Below are 26,892 nucleotides of genomic sequence, written 5' to 3' on the forward strand. Positions count from 1 at the left end.
TATTGTATGTTTTTATGTAGGCCTACTTCAAATGCTGAGATATTTAGGTTTTTATGCTGAGGGCAACTTTTCTTCAAAAGGGCTTAGGCATTCAGCAGCCTTTTTTGCAGGTGCTTTAGGCATCAATGGGTTAATCTCCATGTCACGTTGCAAAGTGATCCTATGTCACAGAGGTTGGTGTAACATTTTCAGAGTTAATTTGTACGAGGCATTCCACAGCAAAACGGGGAGGTTTAGAAGATTTGTTCTCAATTCGTGATGACTGTATGGTGAGAGACATACACTCACTCATCAACCACAGTTTTCAGTAGGCTGCTTTATTTACCAGTTAGATGATGTCACATTATTCATTTTATCTTCAATATATTATAATTCTGAGCCAGCTGTGACAGAGGTCTAGCCTATGTTGACAAACTACTATAATAATGACTAGCAACAGTCATACCCTTCCAAAAATAACATAATACAAATTCCACAAAATGTATAATTATAGGCCTTTATTGTAATAACTGTTTGTTGTCTTACCTTGTTATTCCTAATCCAAGAAAAGTGATCCTGTAATGAATGTTTTGGTAGGATGACAAGAAAGCAGTTGGGCTCCAAAGGCAGTGCAAGGCGACAATTAATGGAAAGCTCAACTTTCAGTTTTTGGACACTCCTTTAAGGGAAACGATCACAATGTAAGGTCACTCGCTCACTCAGCCTCAATTTCTAATTTCTTCTTCATTCAGCTCTCCTTTTCAGTGGCTCGCTCTTTTCCTGTCTCCCTCGTCCTTTGTGGGTCCCACTGGTGGTTTGTTTTGATAAAAAGGGAAACTGCAGGGATGATGAAGGAGGGGTTTAGTGTGTGTTATGCATGAGGCCATGTTGTGTGTTATTGTGTCGATGCCATGTTGGTGTGTGTGTGTGTGTGTGTGTGCGTGTGTGTGTGCGTGTGTGTGTGTGTGTGTGTGTGTGTGTGTGTGTGTGTTGTCATAACCAGGTTGCCCTCAACTGGGGTGAGTTTCTCAAAAGAGAAGTTGTTAGCCTGTTAGCAACTTCAGTAGTTGCCAATGGGAAAATGCATTGAAAACAGCAAAGTAGCTAATGTAGTTAGCAACTTTGGTTTTGAGAAATTCACCCCAGGCTTGCACTTGCATCTTGAAGTATTTCCCTGCAGCTGTTTGTGTGCAAGGCTGCAAGAGAGGAATGTAGCCATACTTGTTCGCCTGAAAGAACATGGACATGCACACACTCTCACACACAACACACTGCTCAAATGTACTGTAGTATGCTAAAAAATATATGGTGCCATACTGCAAAACTGTATGGTACTTCTTCAGTAATACAGCAATGTAGGCTATCTATTTACCTCATCATGACAGAATAAAGGACAGAAATATGGTAAATCTGTAAATAAATCATGTCCAGTAGTTCATTTCTTCTCCCATCCCACACACACATCTATCTGCAATTTACAATAAGAAGATATGAATTGTCAAGTGTGTGTGTGTGTGTGTGTGTGTGTGTGTGTGTGTGTGTGTGTGTGTGTGTGTGTGTGTGTGTCTGTGTGTCTGTCTGTGTGTGTGTGTGTGTGTGTGTGTGTGTGTGTGTGTTTGAATGTACATGTGTAGTATACTGTAATATGCACAATAACTCTGGATAGGCTTTTTGTCACAACAGTCAAGATGTGGCCATCACTGGGACAGGCCTGACACCTGCTGGAGAGGTTGAGATCAGCAATGTACAAAGTAAGTGTGCCTGTGAGAGATAGAGTGAGAGACAGAGACAGAGACAGAGACAGAATTAGAGAGAGAGAGAGAGAGAAAGAGAGAGAAAACTTTCCTCTGACCACTGCTACGCGGTCCGTGTACTTTTTCGTTCATTCGTTATTCAATTTTGAACGTTGGACGAGAAATGAAAAAGGACTCGTTTATTATGTTTTGCGCTTGAATATCACTTGTGAAATAGGTTCAACCACCATATTTAGTTTTTCTTGTAAGTATTTTAAAATAGTCAATGAATACCAGAAAATCGGAAAAGCACATTTGAAAAATGCCGTTCTGAATTGTGTATTAGTTTATTTAGAACTTGACTTCAGGGTGACCTGGAAGCAGTTAGCCTCGCCACACCGACCGTCCCGGCTCAGACTCGAAGTCGCCTTGTGCATGTGCATGAAATTATGGCCTCATTGGAAGCGTACTCCGACATAATCCGTGAAATGATACGGAAACATGCTACGCATGCAGATATTTCGCAGCACCTGACTGACATTGGAGCAGGACGGGGCTGTTCAGTCATGAGTGTGAGGAGGTTTTGTCACGCTCACAACCTCACTAGAGTGGTGTCTGATGCTCAATTGGAAGTCGCAGTTTCTTCAGCTGTTAATGAGGTAGGATTGCTTTGATGTTTTGATAGTGCCCCTTTCATTTAACGTAGGATTTAAAAAAGCCAGTCGTTATAACACAGTACATGCTGTTCTCTTTGAACCATGTGAACTAGTCTATCGCTCTATCGCTTTCTTTCGTAGACTGGCCCAACTTTTGGTCGAAAGTTCATGACGGGGTACTTGGCGAGCAAAGGGATTGTCGCTGCAGAAAATCGCGTTGGTAGAATCCAACAAGGAGTTGCCCGACCATACCACGAAATGAGACGCAAGGTAGGCTACTATATTGCATGAAATAAGACAAGAAAGGGAAAACAAACAACCTCCTTATGAAAGTCCACATGAGAGACTCAAAGCTGTCTCATTATGGCATTCCACGACAGGCAATGCAAAGGGAAACTGTGCGTGACGTCACTGTTTACATTTCTCATTCTTCCGTGCGGCAAGAGCTTGTGTTGTGAAAACAGTGCCTACTCATACAGAAGGTAAGCTTCGTGACTTACTAAAGAATTGTGCAATGAAATCTATTTCCATATCACACCGGATATAATTATTATCTCCATCCTATTTTTAAAACGTCTGAAATGTGAAAGATTCGTAGCCATCAGAAACCTAGATGGCTCCGAGTTGCATGTACACTCACGGTAGCCCTACATAACGTCAACACTACAAAGTAAAGACCTTCACAATGGTTTTAGGCAACCTAGAGTAGTGGTCATCTGTTATGTGTAACAGCTCGTTTTTATGAGAAGTGGAATACACTGGAATCTGATCTTGACGTTAGCTAGCAAGCTAACAAAATAGCTATATAGTCTCCCAGAGCTATGAATTGTGCTCTGCACGTTTTCCCTTCATGTGTCCACGTTAAGTAACTGATATTGCAACTTATCACATTTTGGTGTGCCATCGGTATGCAAACAGCTATATAATAGAATGAAAATCAGCTTAGCAAATTCCAATGTTTGGACTTGCAGCTGGTGACGGTAGATAATGATATAGCCTTATTCCGGGTGTTGTGTGGAAAGCTTTCATTGCACAGTTCCAGTTCTTTAATGAGTCATGAGGCTTATCTGGGTGTGTTTGTGACATGAAAAACGATTATGACCAACTACACAGCCAACTGTCAGAATGCAATGTCCCGTCTGAACATCTGGATAAAGACATTCAGTGACACACTGTTTTAAGCACATTCCATACCTGGCCAAATCTTCAATTGGCTAAATAAATTGAGACCATAACCCAACATGACAAATAGCCTATATTGTAACAAGTCATGTGATGTCCCGAATAGAGAATGCTGTTATCTCAGCTCTTTTTGCCACCCAACATTTTTGAACATGCGCAGCTTTGCGCAGAGCGTGTTCAGAAGATTCGCCCATTGCACGTACATAGAGAAATACATCAGGTTGCACTCCTGCTCTGTGAATATTGCCTTTCACCTCTCCCCACATAGTCTACAACAATACAGCATTAACTGGAATGTATTGTAGCCTACTGTAGGTGAATCATAAACACTAGGCTAGCTCTGCATTGCTGCATTTGAACAGAGATTATCAGACATGGCCAACTTCATTTGTGTTGCAGGGCCTGCGGAACTTCAATCCAATCCCATACAGTGCTGCCTATATGGGGCACAAGATCCACTTGGATCAAAATGAAAAACTGGCAATGTTTGGAGTGACGCATGTGATTGCCATAGATGGCTATTCTAGCAAGGTAGTGGCACATGCAACAATGCCAGTAAAGAACAACCTCGTGATTTATGAAGATGTCTACAGGTATGTGATGAAATGTAATAGGCCTAACTGTTGTCATCAAGAGACCTTAACATGGCTAAAGTAAATATATTTGCTGTAAATTAATCATAAAAGCCATTCTGTTTACGGTTTGAGGTTATGACACTTATTGGTGAAGGAGGTTGTCCATTGTGACAGTGCAACTCATTTTATGCCCTAACAATTCAAGGTCTGCTGTGGTTGACTATGGGATGTGGGATCAGGTTCGTGTCGACCATGGCAAGGAATTCTACTTGACATTATTCATTCAAGAAATTCTTGCATCCCACCGACATTGTCAGGACAAACCCCCTTATCATCAAACCCCATCAACAAAGGTAAATAATAATAAAAAAAATATTATTTTCCACACGAATAAAATTACAAGCAAAACATGCCATGCAATTAGAGTTGTCTGCCTGCGTTGTGTGTGTGTGTGTGGGGGCATGTATGTAGGCCTACTAGGGCAATATATTGCAATAGAAATTAATTTAATGTTGTCATGCAATGTAATGCAAAACATTGTTTATAATATCGCCTATAATATAATCTCGTGTTTTTATTAGTATGAAAATTTGTCCCGTCTCTTGCAGTTGACCGTGGTGACTGTCGCTGCTGTGCCTTTTAAGAAAGTGTCCTCGTCTGATGTCTTAAGAACATTAAAACATCTCAAATAGTCCTCCCACCTTTAATGCTTCTGCTCATATTTGTTTGTTTTGTACGCCCCATGCTCTTTTGTCTTTGGCCCACAATGTCTACCCTATTCTAGAGCAACATTAGATCTTAGGCAGAAGGGTCTCACTGTCTCGCAATGCTTTGAATAGGTCTTCTGTTGAATTACAGTGCACCAAAAATATTCAACTGAACACCACCATAAAGGTTTTGTTGTTGTTGTTGTCATTGTTGTTTGTTCAGACATAAAGGGCCGTACACACACGTCGCTGCTAGTTACTCGCTCAGCGAATGAAGTCAATAGAATGTCGATGTGTTCGAGCGAGACAAGCAGGCGAATAGGCGAGTACTGTACAAGCGATGCGATGTGGGCGGATCCCGAGTTGAAAATATTTTATCTTCGAGCGAGGCGAGTAAGCGAGTAACCAATTGGAATGCAGAGTTCGGTACTTCTCGCCTGTTCATTGGCAGTTAAAGCTGTGGGAACTTTCAACGAACGTTCCATGAAAGACAGGTGAGTAGGCGAGCAAGCGAGAAGCTAGTAAATAGCAGCGATGTGTGTGTACGGTCCTTAAGAGGTGTGGATTGCTGTCGTGAAGGCTTCATTGTCTCTTTTAAAACCAGTGGCATCACGCTCACATCCCAAGCCACAAGGAACACAAATGATGCAGTCCTAGTGGCATTGTGATTGGTTGACCATCACTAGCATTTTGAGTGCAAGCTGACGTCTAACATCAAAGACCAGGCTCAGGATGGTCACACCTTGATGACTGATTCTTATGAAAACAATGGTCACACCATCGCAGTCATCTCAAAGTGCCTGGAGGAATAATACCCTCAGAGAGATAGCACGGATTCCTCAAGAAAGACAAACATAGCTAACAAATAGTATCATACATACTCTGTATTACATTCGTATAGGCATTAGGGCTGCACAATTAATCGAAAATAATCGAAAATCATGAAATCGAAGTTGTGATTTCAATCGTGATTTAATCGTGGCAATAGTGGCCTACCTTTGAGAGCGTCCTTGAAGCCAGAACATACTAACAGGCTGGTGTTTCTGGCCAGAAATGTGTCCACGTAAGTTTCATGCTATTGCCTTTACATAATTATTACAATTCATTTTATTTTGCTCATCCCGTATATAATTCATTCTTGGTTATATTTCATCTTGTTATAATTTTCAAAAAAAAATCTGCAAAATATCAATAATCGTGATTGATAGGCCTAATCGTGATTACGATTTTGACCAAAATAATCGTGATTATGACTTTTTCCATAATCGCGCAGCCCTAATAGACATTACACACTAGGCCTGTGATAAAACACTGAAGGATAGAACACTGTTTTGTAACACTTTTGGAATAGGCCTACTCTTCACAAGTTAGACACCAATGCATGCCTAAGTACTCTGTAGGCCTACAAGTGACTCATAAGGCATGGAATACTAAGGCATAATTATGATTATATCAATAACAAAGGTCATATTGCAGTGAACAATATTGTGTAGAGTAGAGGCAGTGTTTCTCAACCTATTTTTTTTAGGCGAGGCATCCTTTCAATTAGGCCTAATGAAAAATTTCAATGCACCTCAAACCAACAAGTTGTAACATGGCATTGCATTTGATACCACACAAGCTTAGAAAAGTAACATATTTGGAAACGTCACACCACCTACGTTCGAAGTTGCAGCTTTATCTCCGTCAGACTATGTGTAGGCCATACTGGGGTGACTAAATTGACTTTATTGTGCGTAAATGGTAGATGAAAGATTCCACTTACTAAGCATTGATTTATTAATTTAGACAACTATGTATTATATTACACAATTTATTGATTTATTTAAATAAATTTAACATTTCATCAGCCACATTTCCACAGCACCCCTGAGGGGGGTGTGAGACATGGCACCCTGGTTGAGAAACACTGGAGTAGAGTGCTTTTATTAATCCTGAGGGAAATTAAGGTCTCTGACAGCTATCATAAATACACAAATACAGACATACACTAAGGCCTAATACACATTATTACACATTGCAGTAAACATATACAACATTAGAGTACAATAACAGCCTTTCATCAGTTCACATACACTCTCTCTCTATCACACACACGCACGCGCACACACACACACACACACTGCATAAATGCACAAATAGAAAAAACATAGACACAAAACAAAAAAATACATATTGTTGCACATTTCAGTAAACATATAGCACTCATTCTCTTTTCCACTGCTGGTTTTCTGGCAATTTGCGCTGTGTCCAGCTGTGACCAGGCAATAGAGTACAGCAGTAAGCCTTCCATCAGTTCAAACACACACAGGCACCCGCTCACATACACCAACACCCCCCCCCCCACACACACACACACACACACACACACATACACACAACAACACTCAGTGCAGTAAAAGTAACTTTTGTGAATACACACCTAACAAATAATAGATTTTGCTTAAATAGGCCTATGTCTTGTAAGTCACTTAATACAGAGAGTTGAGCATGTAGTCTAACTTGTAAAAAAAAGTAGAGATGCACAGGATCCAAGATCCGGTTCCGGATCCGGCAGGATAATAGGGTTTTTCACGGGATCCGGATCCGGTGCCCGAGGCTTTTCAGTCAAAAAAGTTTGAGCCAACATGACAAAAAGGGCCCACGTGTGCGAGTAGGCTATGTGTTTCAACCCTTTCGTAGGATCCGGTATCCGGTTCCGGCTCCGGCAGGATCTTAAGCAGTGGCTCCGGTATCCGGCAGGATCCTAAAAATCAGGATCTGGTACATCTCTAAAAAAAATCTCTAAAAGTGCTACACACTACTTAACTCTGTTCAGGGGGTATGGTTTTTACCCTGCTCGTCCTTCCAAATGCTGGCTCCAAACTTCTGCATCTCAAACGTGTGTCTTTTTGTAATAATGAAGGACCTGTTGTTAGGGATGCAAACATTCTCGGCGATAGTCTTTGCACATTCACCACTGGCACTGCTGCTCTCTAAAAAGATGCTGACGTAAAAGGGTCCTCTTTTTAAAAGCATCTCGTATGTCTTTGCCGGAACGCATAAGTAGGGGTCGCAAGAGTTGGGTCTGAAAAGGACTTTTTTGTCTTGCCATGGCCACCATGTGTCTGAGCTGGTGACCAATACGGTCTCAATGATCTCTTCACTGAAGTACACCCTCACTGGCATCTTCGTGGCGTTGGCTACATGGGTGATGCCAATGATGTTGTCGTCATCTTCCTTTTCCACCTCCTCCTCTTCCTTCTCTTCTTCTTTCTTATCCCCCTCCTGGCCATCACCAGATCTGTTGACATGGAAACCCTAAGAATGAATTTCATGTGACTAGTATTACATTACATTGTTGTACAAACTTGGTATAAGTGTACCATGGCGGAATGAAAGTATGGACACACTACGTACTGGTGTAAATAGCGTCAACAAATGTGTATAAAGTTGTTATAATGGAGTGAATTGATAGCCTCGCGATGCCATCCTCTGTACTCCACCCAAAGATTTTGACTCCGCACATCGTCTGGCAAAAGCCTCGAGCTCGGTTCTCTCAGTGTTTCGCCAATCAGCAAACAGTTGAGAGTGGTGACGTAGAACTCACCCGCGAGCTCCGTTACTGATTGGTTAAGGTAACTGTATTCACACTTTCGTTTTGTTATTTGTATGCTTTTGCGACGCTATAACGTAACAGGCATGCTAATAAAGCACAATATGGGTTTTAATTTGAGTTTTGAACTTCAATTAAGTTAAATGATTAGAGATGATGAAGAGTAAGATCAGACTATCTCCCATCGTCCACGGAGACGGATTCCTCATGGCTTAGACTGATTGACGGAGTCAACAGTCGGCTATTCGCCCAGGCTAGTGAATTGAGGAGTGAATTTAGAAAGTGCTCTCAACTCCCAACTGTTTCTTACAAGGTCTTCTGGTGCGGGCAAACAGCAATGTTCATGTTTAGTATTTTTTTAGGGGCCAAGCAGCGAAGCTGGCGAAGGCCCCTATAGAGTTAGTAGGTTTTCTTCATTATTATTATTATTTAGTCACCATTCTTATCCCTCTGCAAGTCTATGGCAGCCCATAGAACCGTACGTAGGAAAATGCTGTAAATCGGCACACACATTCGGGCCTGGCTCAGCATTACCCACAGCAATTTATAGATCCCCAGCCCCAACGCTCTAGCGCCACCAACAGGTCAAAGTTGCAGGTACATTTCTGCTTGTAACTTTTGAACCGCTGGGCCAATTTTCATAAACTTGGTATCCATGGAATCCTTGAGCCAAGACAAATCCAACGCACTCTATGTCGTCATTTTCCGCCAGGGTAGTTTTCCCGCCATTTTGAATTTTGTGAAATTCAATAAAAATGCTATTTTTTCTCAAGGAATATTAGATATCTTTTATCGTTTTGCCGTGACAGCCAATCAAAATTGTTGTAAAAGTGGCAAAACAGGAAGTGAGGTCATATCTCAGCAACCGTTTGTTGAATTAGGTTGGGATTGTGTCCACACATAGTAATCCATCCCATGACCTACCACAAAAAAAATCAGAACCCCAGCTCAAACTCTGTAGCGCCACCAGCAGGTCAAAATTTTAGCTACATTTTTGACTGTAGCTTTTAAACCATATGCACAATGTAAAATATATTATTATCACTAGAATCCTTGGGCCAAGCCGAATTCAACGCACTATATGAAGTTATGTCAACGCAGAAGGGAAATTCCGCCATTTTGAATTTTGTAAAATTCACTGTAAGTCTATGGTAGCCCATAGAACCATACATAGAAAAATGCTGTAAATTGGCACACATATTTGAGGCAGCATCAACATTACCCACAGCGAGTTATAGGTCCCCAGCCCCAATACTCTAGCGCCACCAGCAGGTGAAAGTCGCAGGTACATTTCTGCTTGTAACTTTTGAAACGCTGGATCAATTTTCATAAACCTGGTATCCCTGGAAGCCTTGGGCCATGACGAATCCAACGCACCCTATGACGTCATTTTTTGCCTGGATAGTTTTTCCGCCATTTTGAATTTTGTAAAATTCAATAAAAATGCTATTTTTCCCGCAATTTTTGACCATTTCGCCCGAAATTCGGTATATTGTATCTCTGTACTGAGGTTTGTATATGGTCTCAAGAAATATTAGATATCTTTTATCGTTTAGCCGTGACAGCCAATCAAAATTGTTGTAAAAGTGGCAAAACAGGAAGTGAGGTCATATCTCAGCAACCCTTTGTCGGTTTCGGCTAGGATTTGTTACACACATAGATGTCCATCTTATGACCTACTGAAAAAAAATTCAGACCCCCAGCTCAAACTCTGTAGCGCCACCAACAGGTCAAAATTTTAGCTACATTTTTGCCTGTAGCTTTTAAACCATGTGCACAATGTAAAATATATTATTATCACTAGAATCCTTGGGCCAAGCCGAATCCAACGCACTATATAACGTTATGTAAACACAGAAGGGAAATTCCGCCATTTTGAATTTTGTAAAATTCAATAAAATGCTACTTGTCACACAATTTTTGTCAGAATGACCAGCAAAAAGGTACACATCATCTTCAGACTGATAGGCATTAGGGTATCCAAAGAATTTTTGATACCTCTTATCGTTTGGAGGTGACAGCCAATCAAAATTGTCATAAAAGTGGTAAAACAGGAAGTGAGGTCATATCTCAGCAACCGTTTGTCAGATTCTTTTAGCTATTTTTTGCACACATACTAGTCAATCCCATGACCTCCCACAAAAACAATCCAGATTCCCAGCTCAAACTCTCTAGCGCCACCAATAGGTAACAGGAAGTGAGCTTATATTTGTCAGCCCTTTAAGGGATTCAAAATAAACTTGGTTCATGTGAGCACACTCCCCACCAAGGAATGCACACCAACATTGGCGAGATTTGGGCCAAAGGGGGCGCTGCAGTTCCTTCTGTTGCCGTGGCGACTTTGGCAAGTTTAATGCTTGGCCCCGCATTGCTGCTTGCAGCTATATTTTTTAAAGGTGTAATTCTTGCCGTTTTAATCTACTGGGTTAGCAGGAAAGACAGACGTTTCGGCCTAAGCCTTCTTCAGTGTCTTCAGCGTTAGGAGTGAATTGATCATTGTCAGAATTGTGTTAAGCTGTGAGTTGAGGCTTAACATTTTCAAAGTATGTGTTACAATTTTTTCCCACTTTTAAGTTCTATAAATTATGAATGACCATCTCACCTCCCATTGGATGCAGCAGACACATCTTGTGAGCTCTTCCCTGGTGGGTAAAGGATGCTCATGATATGCCTCGTCATCTCCATGCTGCCCTCTGTGTCTCCATAATGGTTGTTCATGAGACGCTCCACATCAGTGACGTCTGCCTTCTCAAGTTTGCTCCATGGAATCGGTGTGAAGCCCCCCGGGATTGGTTTACTGAGGTATGATTTGAACCTTTTAAAGTCTGATTCAGACAACCCATCTAGAATGTTGAATATGAGTGTGGGGTCATCCATGTTTTCTGCCATTAGAGATGCACAATAAAGTCGTCATCATCATCATCATCATCATCAGCAGCAGCAGCAGCAGCAGCAGCCTTGTACTTGTAATCACTGTTAACTTCAATTAGTCATTGCATACAGAACCAAGTCAATCAGTTTTTCTGAATGTGTTCTCTTTCTTCTGCTGTTGCCATTGATTCAATATGCAGTAAAAAAATATATATATAATCATCATCATGAACATTAACTGCAAATGAGTTTCGCCTGGACAGAACTAAATCAATCAGTCTCTAAAAAATCTTTAGGTTTTTGCTAATGAGATCAAAAGGTACAGTAGGTTATAGATGGATGTCAAGCTATAGTTCGCCATCAACACATAGGCGCCATGCCGTATGTCAGTTGTGGGGAACCTATGTCTCTAGGGCCGTTTGCGGCCCTTGAGGCCATTTTATCTGGCCCCCGATATAATTTTAATGTTATTCAGCTTAACATGAAATATGACATATTTTGTCAAGGAATCTTAGAAAATGCATTTGCAATACAATTAAGTTATATTCAGGGAACCTAGAGAAGGTGGTGTTTGTTTAAAAGGTGGCTGCCTTCAATATAAGCCTAAAGCAGTGTTTCCCAACCAGGGGTACGTGTACCACTAGGGATACGCGAGCACACTGCAGGGGGTACTTGGAAAGATGTTCTTATAATAACAAATGTATGGAGCAGTCACATTAGGACAGAGAAAGCGATGTAGAACATGAATTAGGGGGTACTCATAGCACAACAAAGAGGTTTAGGGGGTACGCGAGACAAAAAAGGTTGGGAAACACTGGCCTAAAGTGAAGGGGGAAATCCTGGTTTGTGTTCAAAATACGGCCCTCGGAGGACTTTTACGACCCTCGGATGAATTTGAAGTGGCCCTTCGAATGAAAAAGGTTCCCCACCCCTGCCGTATGTGGTTGGTGAGATGATATAGGCCTACGGTTCATACTGTTTCTCAAAATCAATAGGCTACCCTGATCTGTTCAAAAAAGAGCAATACTTCAGAAAGTCTGACTCAATGATGCAGCTGCAATTTCAGGTTTCCTGTTTCGCAAGTGCAAAGGAAGTGTGTTTTAGTAAAGCTTCCAAAAAAACATAGCAAACCCAGCTAAAAATATGACCTTTTCTCCAAAGGATGCACAATGTGTCATAATACTGACAGTATTATATATAGGCTATATAGTCATTTGTGGTCTGACAAAGCTAACTTCTACATTTGCTTTTCACATATAAATCCATCTGTAGACAACACACATACAGACGAGCATTGCAGTGGCAGGTCATGCAATTATTAAGGAAGTTGCACATTATGGGGTGTCACTAATTAGCGTGACTCAATGTGTGGTAGGACCTACGTCGTATACTTGTACAAACCACAGTTTTCAATACATAGTATATATCACATAGTTTTATTCATCAGTTAGATGTCCAGAAAATAATTAAATTAATCTCCTTGTCACAATGCCACGTCATATGTGTCACAGAGCTCTGTGCTACATTTTCAATCAATTCCTTAGTGTTTGAAACTGTGCCATCTTAGGGGCATTCCACAAGTTAAGCGGAAGCTCTATTGCAGTCGTGCTCAAACTGTGGTACGCGTACCACTGGTGGTACTTGAGACATCTCTGGTGGTACTTGGAAGATCATTTTGTTGTGCATTGATTTGAAGGCTGGTCAAGTTGTTGCTGTCGAAAATGTCTCTTTGGTCTCACATTTTGTAATATTGAACTGTATGAATCTGAAAACACAATGCAGAATACTAGGCAAGCAAGAACAAACTTGCACTGAATGTGACTGTAGCTGTTGATACCGTTATGAACCTCTCCTGTATTGACTGGCAAAAGTGAATATGGAAGGCCTTTGTTGCGATATTCTAATGTTGGTTGTCAAGGTGGTACTCGGAGAGCTCAATATTTTTTTGGGTGGTACTTCACACAAAAAGTTTGAGAACCACTGCTCTATTGTGTTTGATTGAGGGTGCCTCCATTGGGTGGGAGACATGCACTCCCACATTAACCACAGTTTCCAGTAGGCTACATACTTATTTGTCACTTGGAGGATCTCACATAATTCATTTTAGCTTTATTTCTCTTAACTTGACATAATGCTGAGCCAGGCATGACAGAGGAGCAGTCTATGATAAACTGCAATGAGTAACAGTCGCAGATACTCACAGACTGTCATGTTTGAAACTATTGTGACTGTGGTACACTGTCATGTTTGAAACTATTGTGACTGTGGTACACTGTCATGTTTGAAACTATTGTGACTGTGGTACACTGTCATGTTTGAAACGTCAGGTGTAACTCAGGACAGAGGGAGAAATAGGCCTACATTCTACATTCAAGTAATCAGTTACCTGCTTAAAGTAAAGTAAATGAATCGTTGGCCTGAGTGAGTTTGTCTACATACAGTTTTATGTGCATATACTGTATAACTGAAAGTTATTTTTGGTGGCATTGACTACTCCAAGTTGACAAAATGCTACAATGGCACAAAGAAGGTGTTTGCTTTTGTTTTTTTTAGTGTGGATTCTATTCCCTAGTATCTGTGCTCTCCAGTAAAGTGTTTACAGACATACCCTTCCAAAAATAGCAAAGTCTACAAAATCTCTAATCATAAGCCTATATTGCAATTACTGTCTTACCTTGTCATTCATAATCCAAAAATGGTCCTTTAAACTTGCCAGGCTTGCCCAAAATTCGCCATGAAAGGGGAATGGATGTTTTGATGAGATAAGAAAGCAGTTGGGCTAAAAAGACCACGATTAACGGAAAGCTCAACTGTGGGTATTCGGGTCCTCCTTTAAGGGAAACGATTGCAATGTAAGGTCACTCGCTCACTCTGCCTCAATGTCTAATAGCATGTCTGTCTTCGACCAGGTCTTCAGTTCAGTGGCTCTACTTCAGCAGCTGTATTGCTCTCTTCCTCTCTCCCTCTTCCTCTGTGGGTCTCACTGGTGGTGTTTTTTTTGTGATAACGGAAACTGCATGGCTGGTGAAGGAGGGGTTTAGTGTGTGTTACTTACGTTATCATATGCAGTGCCATGATGGCATGTTGTGAGGAACATGAATAAAAAAGAATTAGTGATTGCTAACCCAACCCAATTTTTCTATATGCCTGGGTCAAATTGACCCGAGCACCTCCTATGTAAAAAAACATGAACACCTTAGGGGTTACAATTAGGCCTTCATGAGCACCATCATTGAGCAACATAGCATCACATAATTATACAGTAACTGTAACAGCTATGCCAAAGGCACACCAATATTTACAGTAAGTTCAGCCAATGGAGTTGTTACAAATCGTAACAAATTGTAAAACATTTTAATTTACAGAGAACATTGAAGCACTCACCAAAGTTGTCAAAAGTACATTATAAGTAAATTATGTAGGCCTAAGTACAATACCTCTATATAGTTTACATCAAGAATCAAGAGCAAGCTGTTCTGCCGTCTTTAGTTTAGCATCTCTAAATGATTAACCTTTGATAGATAGATAGATAGATAGATAGATAGATAGATAGATAGATAGATAGATAGATAGATAGATAGATAGATAGATAGATAGATAGATAGATTCTGAAATAATAAAAACCCTGACGTAAATTAGCTCAGAATCAGTGGCTGTAGACCAATTAAACAGCAAAGACATCTGTGTTGGAAGGAAGGGTTGCAGGATTTTTAATTAACTTTTGCTTATTTTTATTCACCTTCATTAGCAAGTATAAAATATTTGGTAATAAAATCAAGTTGATCCCCAGGATATGGTGTTATCCCCAGGATATGTTTTCCTCTGGTAGTAGAGATAGAAGCACCGTAGAAATTATATACATGCTCGGTTTACAGAGACCGGACCTCTTTAAATCCCAACTCAGTCCAATGCTCCTGTTCTGACAAGTGGATCCGTTTCTATCAGCAGTCCTGAACGCTCAGTTTCCTCAGTTGTTCTTCAACATCACTGAAAGGCAAAAGCCAAAACATTTGCATGATTATGAGTGTGTTTTAAAACATCCTATAATATCATGTACACACACACACGCACACGCACACACACACACACACACACACACACACGACTGACCATCTCTGTGACAGTAAAAAGCCGGACATAATGTATGTTTGGACGGTGGGGTTGGGGGCCCCAAGAAAATTAGCGTTTCTTAGATGCAATTTCATGCATTTTAATGAACCAAACCAGGTGTCCGGCTTAATGCTGTGCCGCACAAGGCACTGAAAAGACGGATGGCCACCCTAACACACACACACACACAGCACGCACGCACACACACACACGTATCCTCACCCTCCAGGCAGTCTCTGACACCATTGGGAACGTCGTCCTCATTCAGACAGTCGTGAAGCTCCCTGACTCCAGCCTTTCCCTTGTTCTGCCTCCTCCACTTGTCCAGCATGCAATAACGCTGCATGACCACATCCTGCTTCGACTCCTGGATCCTCTCCAGCTCCTCCTTGGGCAGTCCCAGGTAGCAGATGCCCACCTGCTTCCACTCCACGCCCATGCACTTGGCCAGCTTCATCAGCTGCTTGTCTGTCACGTCTGCTGTGGTGCCTGTTTTTGTAGTCATCTTCGCTGACTTTGCTGCACCATCTGCAACAACATGCAAATATCCAGTCAAGAGACAACAGTTGTGATTTTTGGCAGAACAGTGGATCATCTTATCAGCTTTAGAACAATGTTATCAACTTCATATGATGTATTCACAGAAGATGAATTATAAGTCTGGAATTGCAATAAATAACTGGAAAAATGTGGATGTTTGACTTTCGACCGGTATTTTACATTTATTTTCTGAATTTTCTTTTTGATAGTCTAGTGTATCTCCAGACTCCAGACCTACCATTCAAATTCTAGACTGACCATTTCTTTGTTTTTACAAACTAGGAAATCCAATAAAATCAGCAAGGCATCAAATATTTATTACACTGATTGTATGTTTTATGCAGAATTCATTTAAATCATGATTCTTGTCAAAAGTGCCTTTTTTCACAGTAATTGCACAAAACAGGAACACCTTCATATAGCCTACAGAACATTTATTTTTGGAAAGGCTTCACCATGTTTCAGTCCAGGTCTAGACTGTAATCTGGCAGGCAGGTCATTTTGCTGGTGGGCCGCTAGTTTTAAGGGGCGTGCTGTTGTTTTGTTGTTGTTGTTTTGGGTTTGTTTCCTTTTTTTCCTTAGAGACTGGACCGCCATATAGATAGTACAGTAATACAGTGATATAGTAGACAATTGACTGGGCCAGTGTAGAAAAACAAGGAGTCGTGTAAATTGACATGGAATGGAACCTCAGTCTGGGGATCCATACAAGATTTCACTTTGTGGGATTTACAGGTAAGTATCATGACAGCAATGACAATTCATCCTAGAAATACACAGGAGATGTATGATCTCATGGTACCTGGGACCACAGTCACTGAGAAAACTATTGGGAACACTAACATGTCAATGGATTAAAATAGTATAGGTGCGCAAGGTACTGCTGCTGTAGAGAACACCGCATCTGAACGTCTGAATAATTGAGAAAATGATTGTAGAGTGCTGTGGTAACCAACTTTCAGTGTTTGGCATTAATTCAACTTGATGTTTTCGGAGGACGAGAAATGCAACATACTGTACTTTATGACCGCAAGAAAACCATCCCCACCAATCAAGCAGTTGGTAACATCATTGCAAGAGGATGATTGTCTGGCCAGGCCACAGGACAACTTCATAGCATGAACAAAAAGGATGGACAGACAATTGAATATTAAAATCTTGAGTGACAACCTCCTTCCCTCCTTAAGATGTATCATGGATGGGTCTCCAAACATAACAATAATCTAAAAGATACAGTAGTGGCTAATAGGATCTCATTGAAATGGCCCAAGACCTTAATCCGGTAGAAATCCTGTGAAGGGAAGAGAAGCTTCCAGTTTCCAAGGTAAAGCTGCAAAACTCAAATGAGAGATGGTCTGCCAGGAAAAGGGAAAATAATTTCCTTCTCATGTCTCTCAATTACATGCAAGTCAATTAATATTCTTTTTTAAAAGATTTTTTTGGGTCTTTTACGACTTTATTTGACAGGATAGAGCTCGAAAGTCCCGCCCCTTAGTTCCGCGTTTCACGGGACCTAAGCTGACCATCTAACAACGTGGTAGCGAGTAAATATCTTCTGATCTCAGTCATGATATGCGCTGGGCTACAAATATGCTGTTTAAGATGATAGATAAAGATTATTCATGCAGAAGTATCAATGTTTTGTTCCGAGACCGTCGGCATGAAAAATGTGAAGAAACACAGCTTTCTAAAAAATGTGGGGGTTCGTACGAAAAATTAAGCAAAAATATCAGAAACAACATATATGGAGCTCGTGGCACAACTCGAAGGGGATCAAAATGCCATTTTAATACCGCCATTGGATTACATGCTACGATTTTCGGCTAAAAACGCTGTTGAGGTCCCATGAAATTGGGGGAAGTGACGTCACTTTCAAGCTCTATAGCTTGAGAGGAAGCGAATGGGAAGAGAGATGGGGAGGGGTCTGCAAATGACCCGGGCCGGGAATCGAACACGGGTCGGCCGTATGGCAGATGGGTGCCCTACCGGTTTGCCACGGCAGGGCCAAATCAATTAATATTCTTGAAAGTTATTTTCAGGATTGTTAAAAATATTCTATCTTTCCATGTTAGAATACACCTATGGTACTATTCAAATTATAGACTGATCCTTTCTTTGTTAGTGGGCAAAGGATGAAATACATATTGCTACCACTGTACTCGTTTCTGAATTTGCTAGTGTCAGATCATCAACATTCAACTTTCTCAGTGTCAGAGGTAACCAGTAACCTAGTAACAGCTGACTGTGCCCTTACCAAACTCTGAATGGTTGGTTGCTGAATGTCTGTTTTTCAGATCCTTCATTAGATGAGGCTCCTCTGCCTGTAGGATTGTGTAGAGGGCCAGCTTTCCCCGAGCCTCAGCTGAACGAAGGGCATCAAACAGGAGCCTCATTTTGTCCTGACTGGTGGCAGCAGCCTGGATTTTGGCGTAGGTCTCTTGGCCAATGAACCTCTGAGAGAGGAGCTGGTCTGCTATGGGCATCACCGCTGTGACCCTCTGGATGAGCTCAGGCCTCCACTCCTCCACTAAGGCAGCTTCCATCTGGCTGTTCACTTCACCAAATGGTCTGGGCTAATGGCTCATCTAGCAGAAGAGAATAAGGAGTTTAAATGCCTTTATAATGTGAAACACAATTGCTCATCTACGTTGTTACAGCAGTCACACGGGTCACACTAACACCCTTTTAGCTTACAATGTGATGGTTTGTGGTAGAGGTTGTATATTTTTGGAAAAAAGGTTCGCACACTTTGGATATTTTCTTCTTTCAGTTACTTTTTTCTTCTTTTTATTTATCCATTGGCAATGACGTTTCGACCTCCTCAGACCTACCAGACGTTTCGACCTTCCTCAGAGGAATCTGAGGAAGACCGAGAGGTCGAAACCTCATGGCCAATGAATAAATAAAAAGAGAAAAAAAAGAACTTCAAGAAGAAAAAATCCAAAGTGTGCGAACCTTTTTTGCAAAAATACGTAATCTTTTTGTTCAGCACCAGGGATTGTGCACAAGTAACTCTCTACTTGTGGTAGAGGTTGGCCAGGCCACACACGCACACGCACACGCACACGCACACGCACACGTCACGCACACGCACACACACACACACACACACACACACACACACACACACACACACACACAGACAGTGCCCTTCCTGTACCTGCATGTGTGTGATTCTGCGGTGTTTGGTGTGTCAGTGTGGTCTTGCTGTATGCTATGTATCTGCTACGTTTACATACAGTAAAATGAGAATTAAATCCTACAAGGATTGCCTTGACATGTTTTCTTAAAACTTTCACAGTCTGTAAGTATCAACACAAGTTTCTCATGCACTAAATCGTTTATCTGAACCCGGCTGTAATTGTGCACCTTTTGCATAAAACAAAGCGATGAGCAGCAGTCTAGAGTTCAGATATTTAATGAACTATGACCTTGTATCACCTACCTTTTCCAAAGAACAAGTTTGGAGATCCTATTTTGACAGATGAGCATTAACATGACACACGAAGACGTTAACACACTGGCTGTCCATGGAATGTAGGAAGTGAGCTTACACGGCTCAACTTCCTCTCCAGATGTGGGCGGTGCAAACATACGTAGGGGCAGAGTACAGGCCCACACAGGAACATGCACACAGCTGTCAGAGAACAACATAAATGATTTGAGAAAAGTTATCTGGCATTAACTGATATAAAGAAAAAGAGCTGGAGTAAGGAGAGGATGAGTTGAATTATACTAATCAGAGTATTGGACAATTGGAGTATGTTGAGAATTAATGAGATAATACATGACAGAGAATAGCAGTTTGTTTTAAAAACATAATGGTAGGGTACGTTTAGGTAAATTGGGCCATCAGGTAAATTGGGCCGGATAAGCATTGGGTGTCTTATTGGGTGTCTAATAGAGGGAGGTGTCAGGGAAGCCCATTTAATGAATCTGTGATAGCTTTTTGGGAACAGATGTGTTGAAAACAAAAATAAAAATGGAAAAATATGGAAATCATCACTAATTTTGTTTTTCTTTTGTCGAATTCTTAATTTTACCATTGGAATGAATAGGTGGCCCATTTTACCTGAATGCATTTTTCCCATTCAGTACATCTGTCACTAAACCTGTATAAATGCATATTTTTTACATTAATCACATTGTTTTTTGCCATGAAATTGAAGCTTATAAGTAACTAATTTTCGACAATCTAATAATCTAGCCTAAGGCCAGACATAGTGATGTGGTCCGGAGCTGTCAAACACGTCCTCATCATTGAGTTGACTGTTCCTTGGGAAGAAGGGATACCATCAGCTCATGAGTTCAAGCGGCTTGAGTACAACAAGCTGGCAGCGGAGTGCAGGGAAGCAGGGTGGGCAGCATCCATACATCCAGTGGAGGTTGGGTGCAGGGGTTTCGTCGGCAGGTCAGCGATCCAGCTTCTCCGCGCTGTCGGAACAACAGGGGCAAGTCTGCAGCGAGCGACCAAGGAGCTTGCAGAAGAGGCGGAGAAGGCAAGCTACTGGTTGTGGCTGAGGAGGAAGGACGGTAGATGGGGTCAAACACCCAATTAGGGTCAGATGCAGGGAGTGGTTGGGAGACGTCCCAAACCGCTTGCCCCCCCACCTGGAGATGTTCTGGCTAGGGGGCGAAACATCAGAGAAAGGTGGCACCAGCTGAGGACCTTGCATCTGACCCAAGTGCACTGGAGGAGGTGCGTCAGGCAAACGCCAAGCAGGAAATACCACCTTAACCTGTACATACTACGGTTAATTTAATGATTATCTTCCTCAGATTTCATCAGTCTTTCTGAATTTGCCAAAAAGTGGCCCAATTTACCTGAATGCACCCTACATAGCAGACAGTTGGAGTGTGTTTAAAAAAGTGATGAGGTGGTACATAACTGACATACAGTATGTCTAATCCTGGTGAATGCTATTCTGTATCTCACTTGGACAAAGCTGAGCTGTTAGAATCATGTTTTTATTATTATTCCTCCAGTGCTTTCAACACCATCCAGTTGCTTCTGTTATTGAGTGACAATGCAATGTTGTGGATGATACTGGCGACCCTTGTCGTTTCCCAAAGTGCAGGTTGGGACCCCCAGAGGGGTCATGGAGGTACAGGGGGTGGCTGACAGAAGTGACTGGTGCACAGACACTACCAGGCTTAACATGTGCTTTTATTTAATAAGCATTCCATACATCGGACACTACTAGGCTCAACAGTCTGGTAACAGTAGGCCTATTCATTTGTGCGTTGGTTATGTTTTTATATATTCCTGTGAACTTAAAATTAAAATGTAGGAATATTACTAAAACGTAGGTGTATTTAAAAAAAATACATAGAAAAATGTTTTCTGTTTGTAATATGTGGTCGCGGAAATCTTCTTATGTCCAAATCGGGGCCCCAGCAAACAAGAAAAAAAAGGGATCCTCTGGATGAGCTCATCAAACGGCTCCAGTTTTCCAGGCCAACTAGAGTATGTGGTCAGCAGGGTAGGTGTGCTGCAGGGAACGGTGGTCTCTCATGTAGGCCTAGTGTTTATTCTATACAACACAGACCTCAGGTACAGCTGTCGTCCCCACATGCACAAGCTGAGACCACGCCTACGAATATTGAACATGTCAATGCATTCAAAACGAGTGCATGTTCCATGCAGTGGCTTAGGCCAATAGCCAACATGAAGATGCCACTGTTTTCTGCCTGAAACTGGTAAGTAGCCTATACTGGCTACTTCACTTCAAAACAGAACTTGTCTGACATCACAGTGACATGTTCTGACATCGTTGTGGAGTGTATCAAGAATGGACAGCAGAGGGAGTACCTGAGCATTGTGGGGGACATAACTGAGTGGTGCCAAGCTGACCAGCTGCAGATTCCCCCTATACTATTATTCAGATTTTGACCCCCCCCCCCCCCTTCATAACTCATGAACGGAATACCGTATGACCACCAAACTTGAGGGAGATGGTCTACATATGGAAATCTATGAATTACATCATTTCGGTGTCATTAGTTGGTACTATGACGTCATTATGACATCATTATCTGATTTTAATGCCAAAAATCGTCATATTGTATTTTCCGTCAAATGTAGGTAATGCACTTATATTTTAATAATTATATGCTTCAGAGCACTTAAATGCTCACAAAGGTGTCTGATGCTAATGGAAATAACAAGAAAATATGAAAAGGAACAATAATGAGATTCTGATCATTGATTTCTGGTCGGACATACCTATCAGAAAACCTATTTGTAGTCATAGCTTAAGTCGTTAAGGAATTATACAACAACAAAGTTGGTGCGGGCACCCGGATAGGGTTAAGGCCAAAGCAGATGATGGAAGACATAGCCCTCCTCCTCCATTTAAAACTGGTGATTCAGTATGAACACATGCTTCATTATCAAAACTTGAACTTTATCATGAAAATATTTAGCGCCAACAAGTATTCTTACTGACTTCAAATTTTACATTTTTTACATCAGGGTGGTGAACATAAATGAACACATAGCATACATACAATACAGACATGAATACATCAACACCATTGAACATTGGTTGAAAGGGTAACCAAAGAGGTGCTTCAGAAAAATAAAAACCCTGAAGCAAATTTGATTCAACAGGCTCAGAATCAGCTGATCGTAAGACAGGTACTCTATTCTACAGTGGCTGTAGACCAATTAAACAGCAAAGACATCTGTGTTGGAAGGAAGGTTGCAGGATTTTTAATTAACTTTTACGTATTTCCTCTTCAAATCCATTAGCACGTATAAAAGATTTGGTAATAAATAAATAAAAAATAACCTTCCCCAGAATATGATGTAATGACAAGGATGTGTTTTCCTCCGGTAGTAGAGATTGAAGCACCGTAGAAATTATATACATGCTCAGTTTACAGAGAGCGGACCTCTTAAAAACATACTTTCCTCAGGAAAACTATTTAAATCCCAACTCAGTCCATATGCTGCTGCTGTCCTGACAAGTGGATCAGTTTCTGCCAACAGTCCTGAACGCTCGGTTGTTCTTCAACATCTCTGAAAGGCAAAGGCCAAAACATTTGCATGATTATGAGTGAGTTTTAAAACATCCTATCATGTACACACACGCACACACACACACACACACACACACACACACACACACACACACACACACACACACACACACACACACACACACACACACACACACACACACACACACACACACACACACAGCTGACCATCTCTGTAACAGTAAAAAGACGGACATACTGTACTGTGTGTTTGGACGGTGGGGTTGGGGGCCCCAAGAAAATTAGCGTTTCTTAGATGCAATTTCATGCATTTTAATGAACCAAACCAGGTGTCCTGCTTAATGCTGTGCCGGAAAAGGCACTGAAAAGACGGATAGTCCGCCCTAAAGACGAACGTCGGGCCACCCTAACACACACACACGCACACACACACACGTAGCCTCAACCTCCAGGCAGTCTCTGACACCATTGGGAACGTCGTCCTCATTCAGACAGTCGTGAAGCTCCCTGACTCCAGCCTTTCCCTTGTTCTGCCTCCTCCACTTGTCCAGCATGCAATAACGCTGCATGACCACATTCTGCTCCGACTCCTGGATCCTCTCCAGCTCCTCCTTGGGCACTCCCAGGTAGCCGATGGCCACCTGCTTCCACTCCCCGCCCATGCACTTGGCCAGCTTCATCAGCTGCTTGTCTGTCACGTCTGCTGTGGTGCCTGTTTTTGTAGTCATCTGTTCTGACTTTGCACCATCTGCAACGACATGCAACCATCCAGCCAAGAGACAATGATTAGAATTTGTCTTTTAAAACCTTTATTTTGCCATTTAATTAAATTTTGCAGGACAGGTGGGGGGGAGTGTGTGTGTGTGTATGTATGTGTGTGTGAACGAGATTGGTTGGAATTGGATGATCTTGGACTGAGGTTTAATTAGAAGTCTGCCAATGATGAAACTTTGCATGGTATAACCTTGCTTACATGATTGCAATACAAATCCAACTTTAGTACTATTAGTCTATGTGTGTAATTCATAAGCTGGACATCACGTCAATAACCTCACCTCGCTATCCCAAGACATCCCATAGTCTCCAGGATGTCCCTTGTCAGCTCCGAACTTCCTTGGTCCCCATAGCTATTCCTCATCAGACGCACTGTGTCAGTCACGTCTGCTTTCTCCAGTTTTCCCCAGGGGATCGGCTTAAAGCCTTCCTTGACGTCCCGACTCAGGTACTCTCTGAATCTTTTAAAGTCAGATTCAGATAAGTTGTCTAGAGTCGTATACATAGCCGTAGAACCCTCCATGATTTCTGTGATTGCAAATGCAGAAGAACGATTGACGTTGTTGTCGTCATCATAATCATCATGCCTGTGTGTCTATCCCAAGCCATAGCTCCATAGACATATCTAGTGGGATTGTATACTATCAGAAATGCCATTTACAAGATAAGATAAGATAAACTTTTATTGTCCTTTTTGCACAGAAATCTGTCTTACATGACACTTCACAAGCATTTTTTTTCTTTAGTCTGATTATTTGTAGTATTGTTATACTCTCTGTGAGTGTTATTAAGGTCAACAAATGCTTACTCTTGTAATAGGCATATTTGTGTCTCCAATGAAATTTAATCATTTTGGTCCTCTTCAGTACATATATTTCAACAACACTTGGCTTAGTGATATAGTCATGGAAACTCAATGTTATGGTTCTCTCACATGATTTACTATATATCCATGCCTAGTTTCATTAAAATCTGTTTCTATGGGATAGAGTGATTAAAGATGGAATGACTCAAATGGAATGACTCAAATGGATTTGTCTTTATATCCAATGCTATTATATGCTTTACATTGGCAATAAAATGCTTGTCTTGTGAATACCTGTCCCCACATGGGACATATGGTCAGCTAACATATCCTCTTCCCCTCTTCTTGTATAAGCAGACAGACTACACATTGAATTACAAATACAATCACAATCACAACTGTTTGGTTAACACACGTACATCACAGCAGCCTAAATACGTGTGATATTTTATTGCTGTGGCGCATGGCATATTTGAAGTTGTATTCTGTATTCTCAAAGCACAGTACCTCAAATGCTATGTGCTGTATGTTTCAACATGCCTTTGTCATGTGGCATTAACATTTGCTTCATTCTCAAACGAAATACCTGTACATCACTTATACCTTCATATGGCTTTCATTTGTTATTGAGGGACTTCATGTCCGAGTTTGAGCTCAGAATTGTGTGAGATGGTTTCACTTTCATAACATGCAGGAAGACTGTCTCAATAGTGAAAAGGAGACTTAGTAACTCACACATTATACTACAACTAAAGCTACATTGGACTACAATTTTCCTTGAATAACACATATATGTATGCCATCTGCAGTTGTACTTTAATATAACTTACCTTTGTAAATAAGAGATTGTATACTATCCAAGTTGGAGTTGTACAGATCAGCTGAGAGACTTAGAGAAAGGGAGGGTAAAAATGCCAGGCATATGCTCTACAGGAAGTTGACACTTCTTATCCAGATCTGGGAGGTGCTATATGATCAGCAGAACTAAAGAGCACGCCCACAAACAGAGACAGACCTGGAGACTGGTTGAAGCCTGCGCAAAAGCATCTGGTTACATCTTATTTGTCAAGTCCTGCTGAATTATTTCTATCTAAAAATAGCATTACAGTGGGCATTCCTATGATGCAAGTGCTTTGTACATTGTGTAACAATAATAGTAATATTAATATTGCAGCAGGCTATTATATACCAGGGACAGAAAATTATACTGTAAAATGTCTTTTTCTTTTCACTAAATAGGCCTAGATGTCAGCCCCCAAAGGATCTCAAGTGGTTTCAAGGACCTAAAGGAGGTTATGTCGGGTGGCTGACACAATTCATCTCATGATTATCTTGATTGATTGATGGCTTGATTGATTTCAATATGAGTTGATTATGAGTTGCAGTTTGTTGCATGCATAATAACAGTTTCACATGGGACCACACATGACAACTCAAAGACTTGTGTTTCACACATACAATGGTTTTATTTAGCAATGCAAACCTCTAAATACATTCAGTCTAGGGTGTGACTGTAAGGAATGTCATACCTTAATGAATAATGAGTGAAAAAAACAAGGAGAAAGATGAATGCACCCACATAAAAAGGAAAATGCACCAACTATTGCAGTGGTTTTCAAAGTGGGGGCTGGGGACCCCTGGGGGCCGCAAGGGAATGCCAGGGGGTCCGCGACAAGTTAGCAGGAAATATATAGCAAAATAAAATGAAAAATGTAGTAAATTCAATAACTTACAACTGAATAAAGTAGTCAAAAATAAACCAAAAACTAAGCTAAACAACTCCAGTGTAATCATCAAATTGTATTCTTTACAATGTTCATACATACAGTACGGTATACTATGCTTTCTGTAGTACTTGAATGGGTTATAGAATGCACCAATTACATTGAGTTGTAAACCGGGAGCACTGAAAAAATAGTGTGGCACGGCTCATGTGAGGGCAGCCTTGGCTGGAATCTATTGGTAGATAGGGGGCCTTGTTATGGTTAAGTTTGGGAACCCCTGAACTATTGCACCTACAGTATGCTGACATTTTGCAACTCTTGCTGTGCTTTTAAAGGCCAACTTCCGATAAAACACAGTTTTACTCACTCCTTTGGAAGATCGGACGGTCACCCCAAGTTAAACTCACTTGCAAGGCTCTCATAGCGGTGCGTCACCTCGTCTGGCTGTGTTTCCTGGTGTTTCCCAATTGACATAAATAATGCAGAGAAACGAGCGAATCACGAAAGCCTTTCTGTGTTTGGTCACGTCGAAAGAAGGCGTTGCACAAAGGTTTATGTCGACCCATTTTTCTAAAAACATATCGAGTAATTTTTTTCTGCTTGTTTTCAATACAAGCAACGTCTGGTGGCCCAAAA

At 41.2% G+C, this 26,892-nt stretch overlaps 3 protein-coding genes across 4 annotated transcripts in view; 1 reads left to right on the forward strand and 2 right to left on the reverse strand.

Annotated features, from left to right (window-relative positions):
• The first annotated feature begins 1,896 nt into the window (after positions 1–1,896).
• On the forward strand, positions 1,897–5,644 carry LOC134453875 (uncharacterized). The gene is made up of 5 exons (XM_063204624.1): positions 1,897–2,371; positions 2,510–2,638; positions 3,950–4,143; positions 4,331–4,478; positions 5,519–5,644. Exons 1-5 carry the CDS (start codon positions 2,162–2,164, stop codon positions 5,642–5,644), a joined length of 807 nt encoding a protein of 268 aa, XP_063060694.1. The 5' UTR covers positions 1,897–2,161.
• Positions 5,645–7,624: 1,980 nt separating this feature from the next.
• Positions 7,625–14,379, reverse strand: LOC134454618 (uncharacterized). 2 transcript variants are annotated; one of them, XM_063205712.1, is made up of 3 exons: positions 13,973–14,379; positions 11,030–11,309; positions 7,625–8,115 (listed from the first exon to the last, which is right to left on the reverse strand). In XM_063205712.1, the coding sequence occupies exons 2-3, from the start codon at positions 11,302–11,304 to the stop codon at positions 7,647–7,649; spliced, it is 744 nt and encodes a 247-aa protein (XP_063061782.1). In that variant the 5' UTR covers positions 11,305–11,309; positions 13,973–14,379; the 3' UTR covers positions 7,625–7,646. The 2 variants fall into 2 exon arrangements, with proteins under 2 accessions (XP_063061782.1, XP_063061781.1); XM_063205711.1 differs by lacking the exon at positions 13,973–14,379 and having other exon boundaries at positions 11,030–11,328.
• Positions 14,380–15,265: 886 nt separating this feature from the next.
• The window catches only part of LOC134453876 (uncharacterized), a 56,755-nt gene continuing 45,128 nt past the window's right edge, over positions 15,266–26,892 (reverse strand). The window contains exons 4-8 of the mRNA XM_063204625.1: positions 24,014–24,255; positions 23,400–23,690; positions 18,203–18,521; positions 15,631–15,936; positions 15,266–15,285 (exon numbers count right to left, since the gene is read on the reverse strand). Coding sequence (XP_063060695.1) covers positions 15,266–15,285; positions 15,631–15,936; positions 18,203–18,521; positions 23,400–23,690; positions 24,014–24,255 — 1,178 coding nt within the window. The remainder of the gene's footprint in view (positions 15,286–15,630; positions 15,937–18,202; positions 18,522–23,399; positions 23,691–24,013; positions 24,256–26,892) is intronic.

The sequence above is a fragment of the Engraulis encrasicolus genome, chromosome 8, assembly GCF_034702125.1.
Source record: "Engraulis encrasicolus isolate BLACKSEA-1 chromosome 8, IST_EnEncr_1.0, whole genome shotgun sequence".
NCBI lineage: Eukaryota > Metazoa > Chordata > Actinopteri > Clupeiformes > Engraulidae > Engraulis > Engraulis encrasicolus.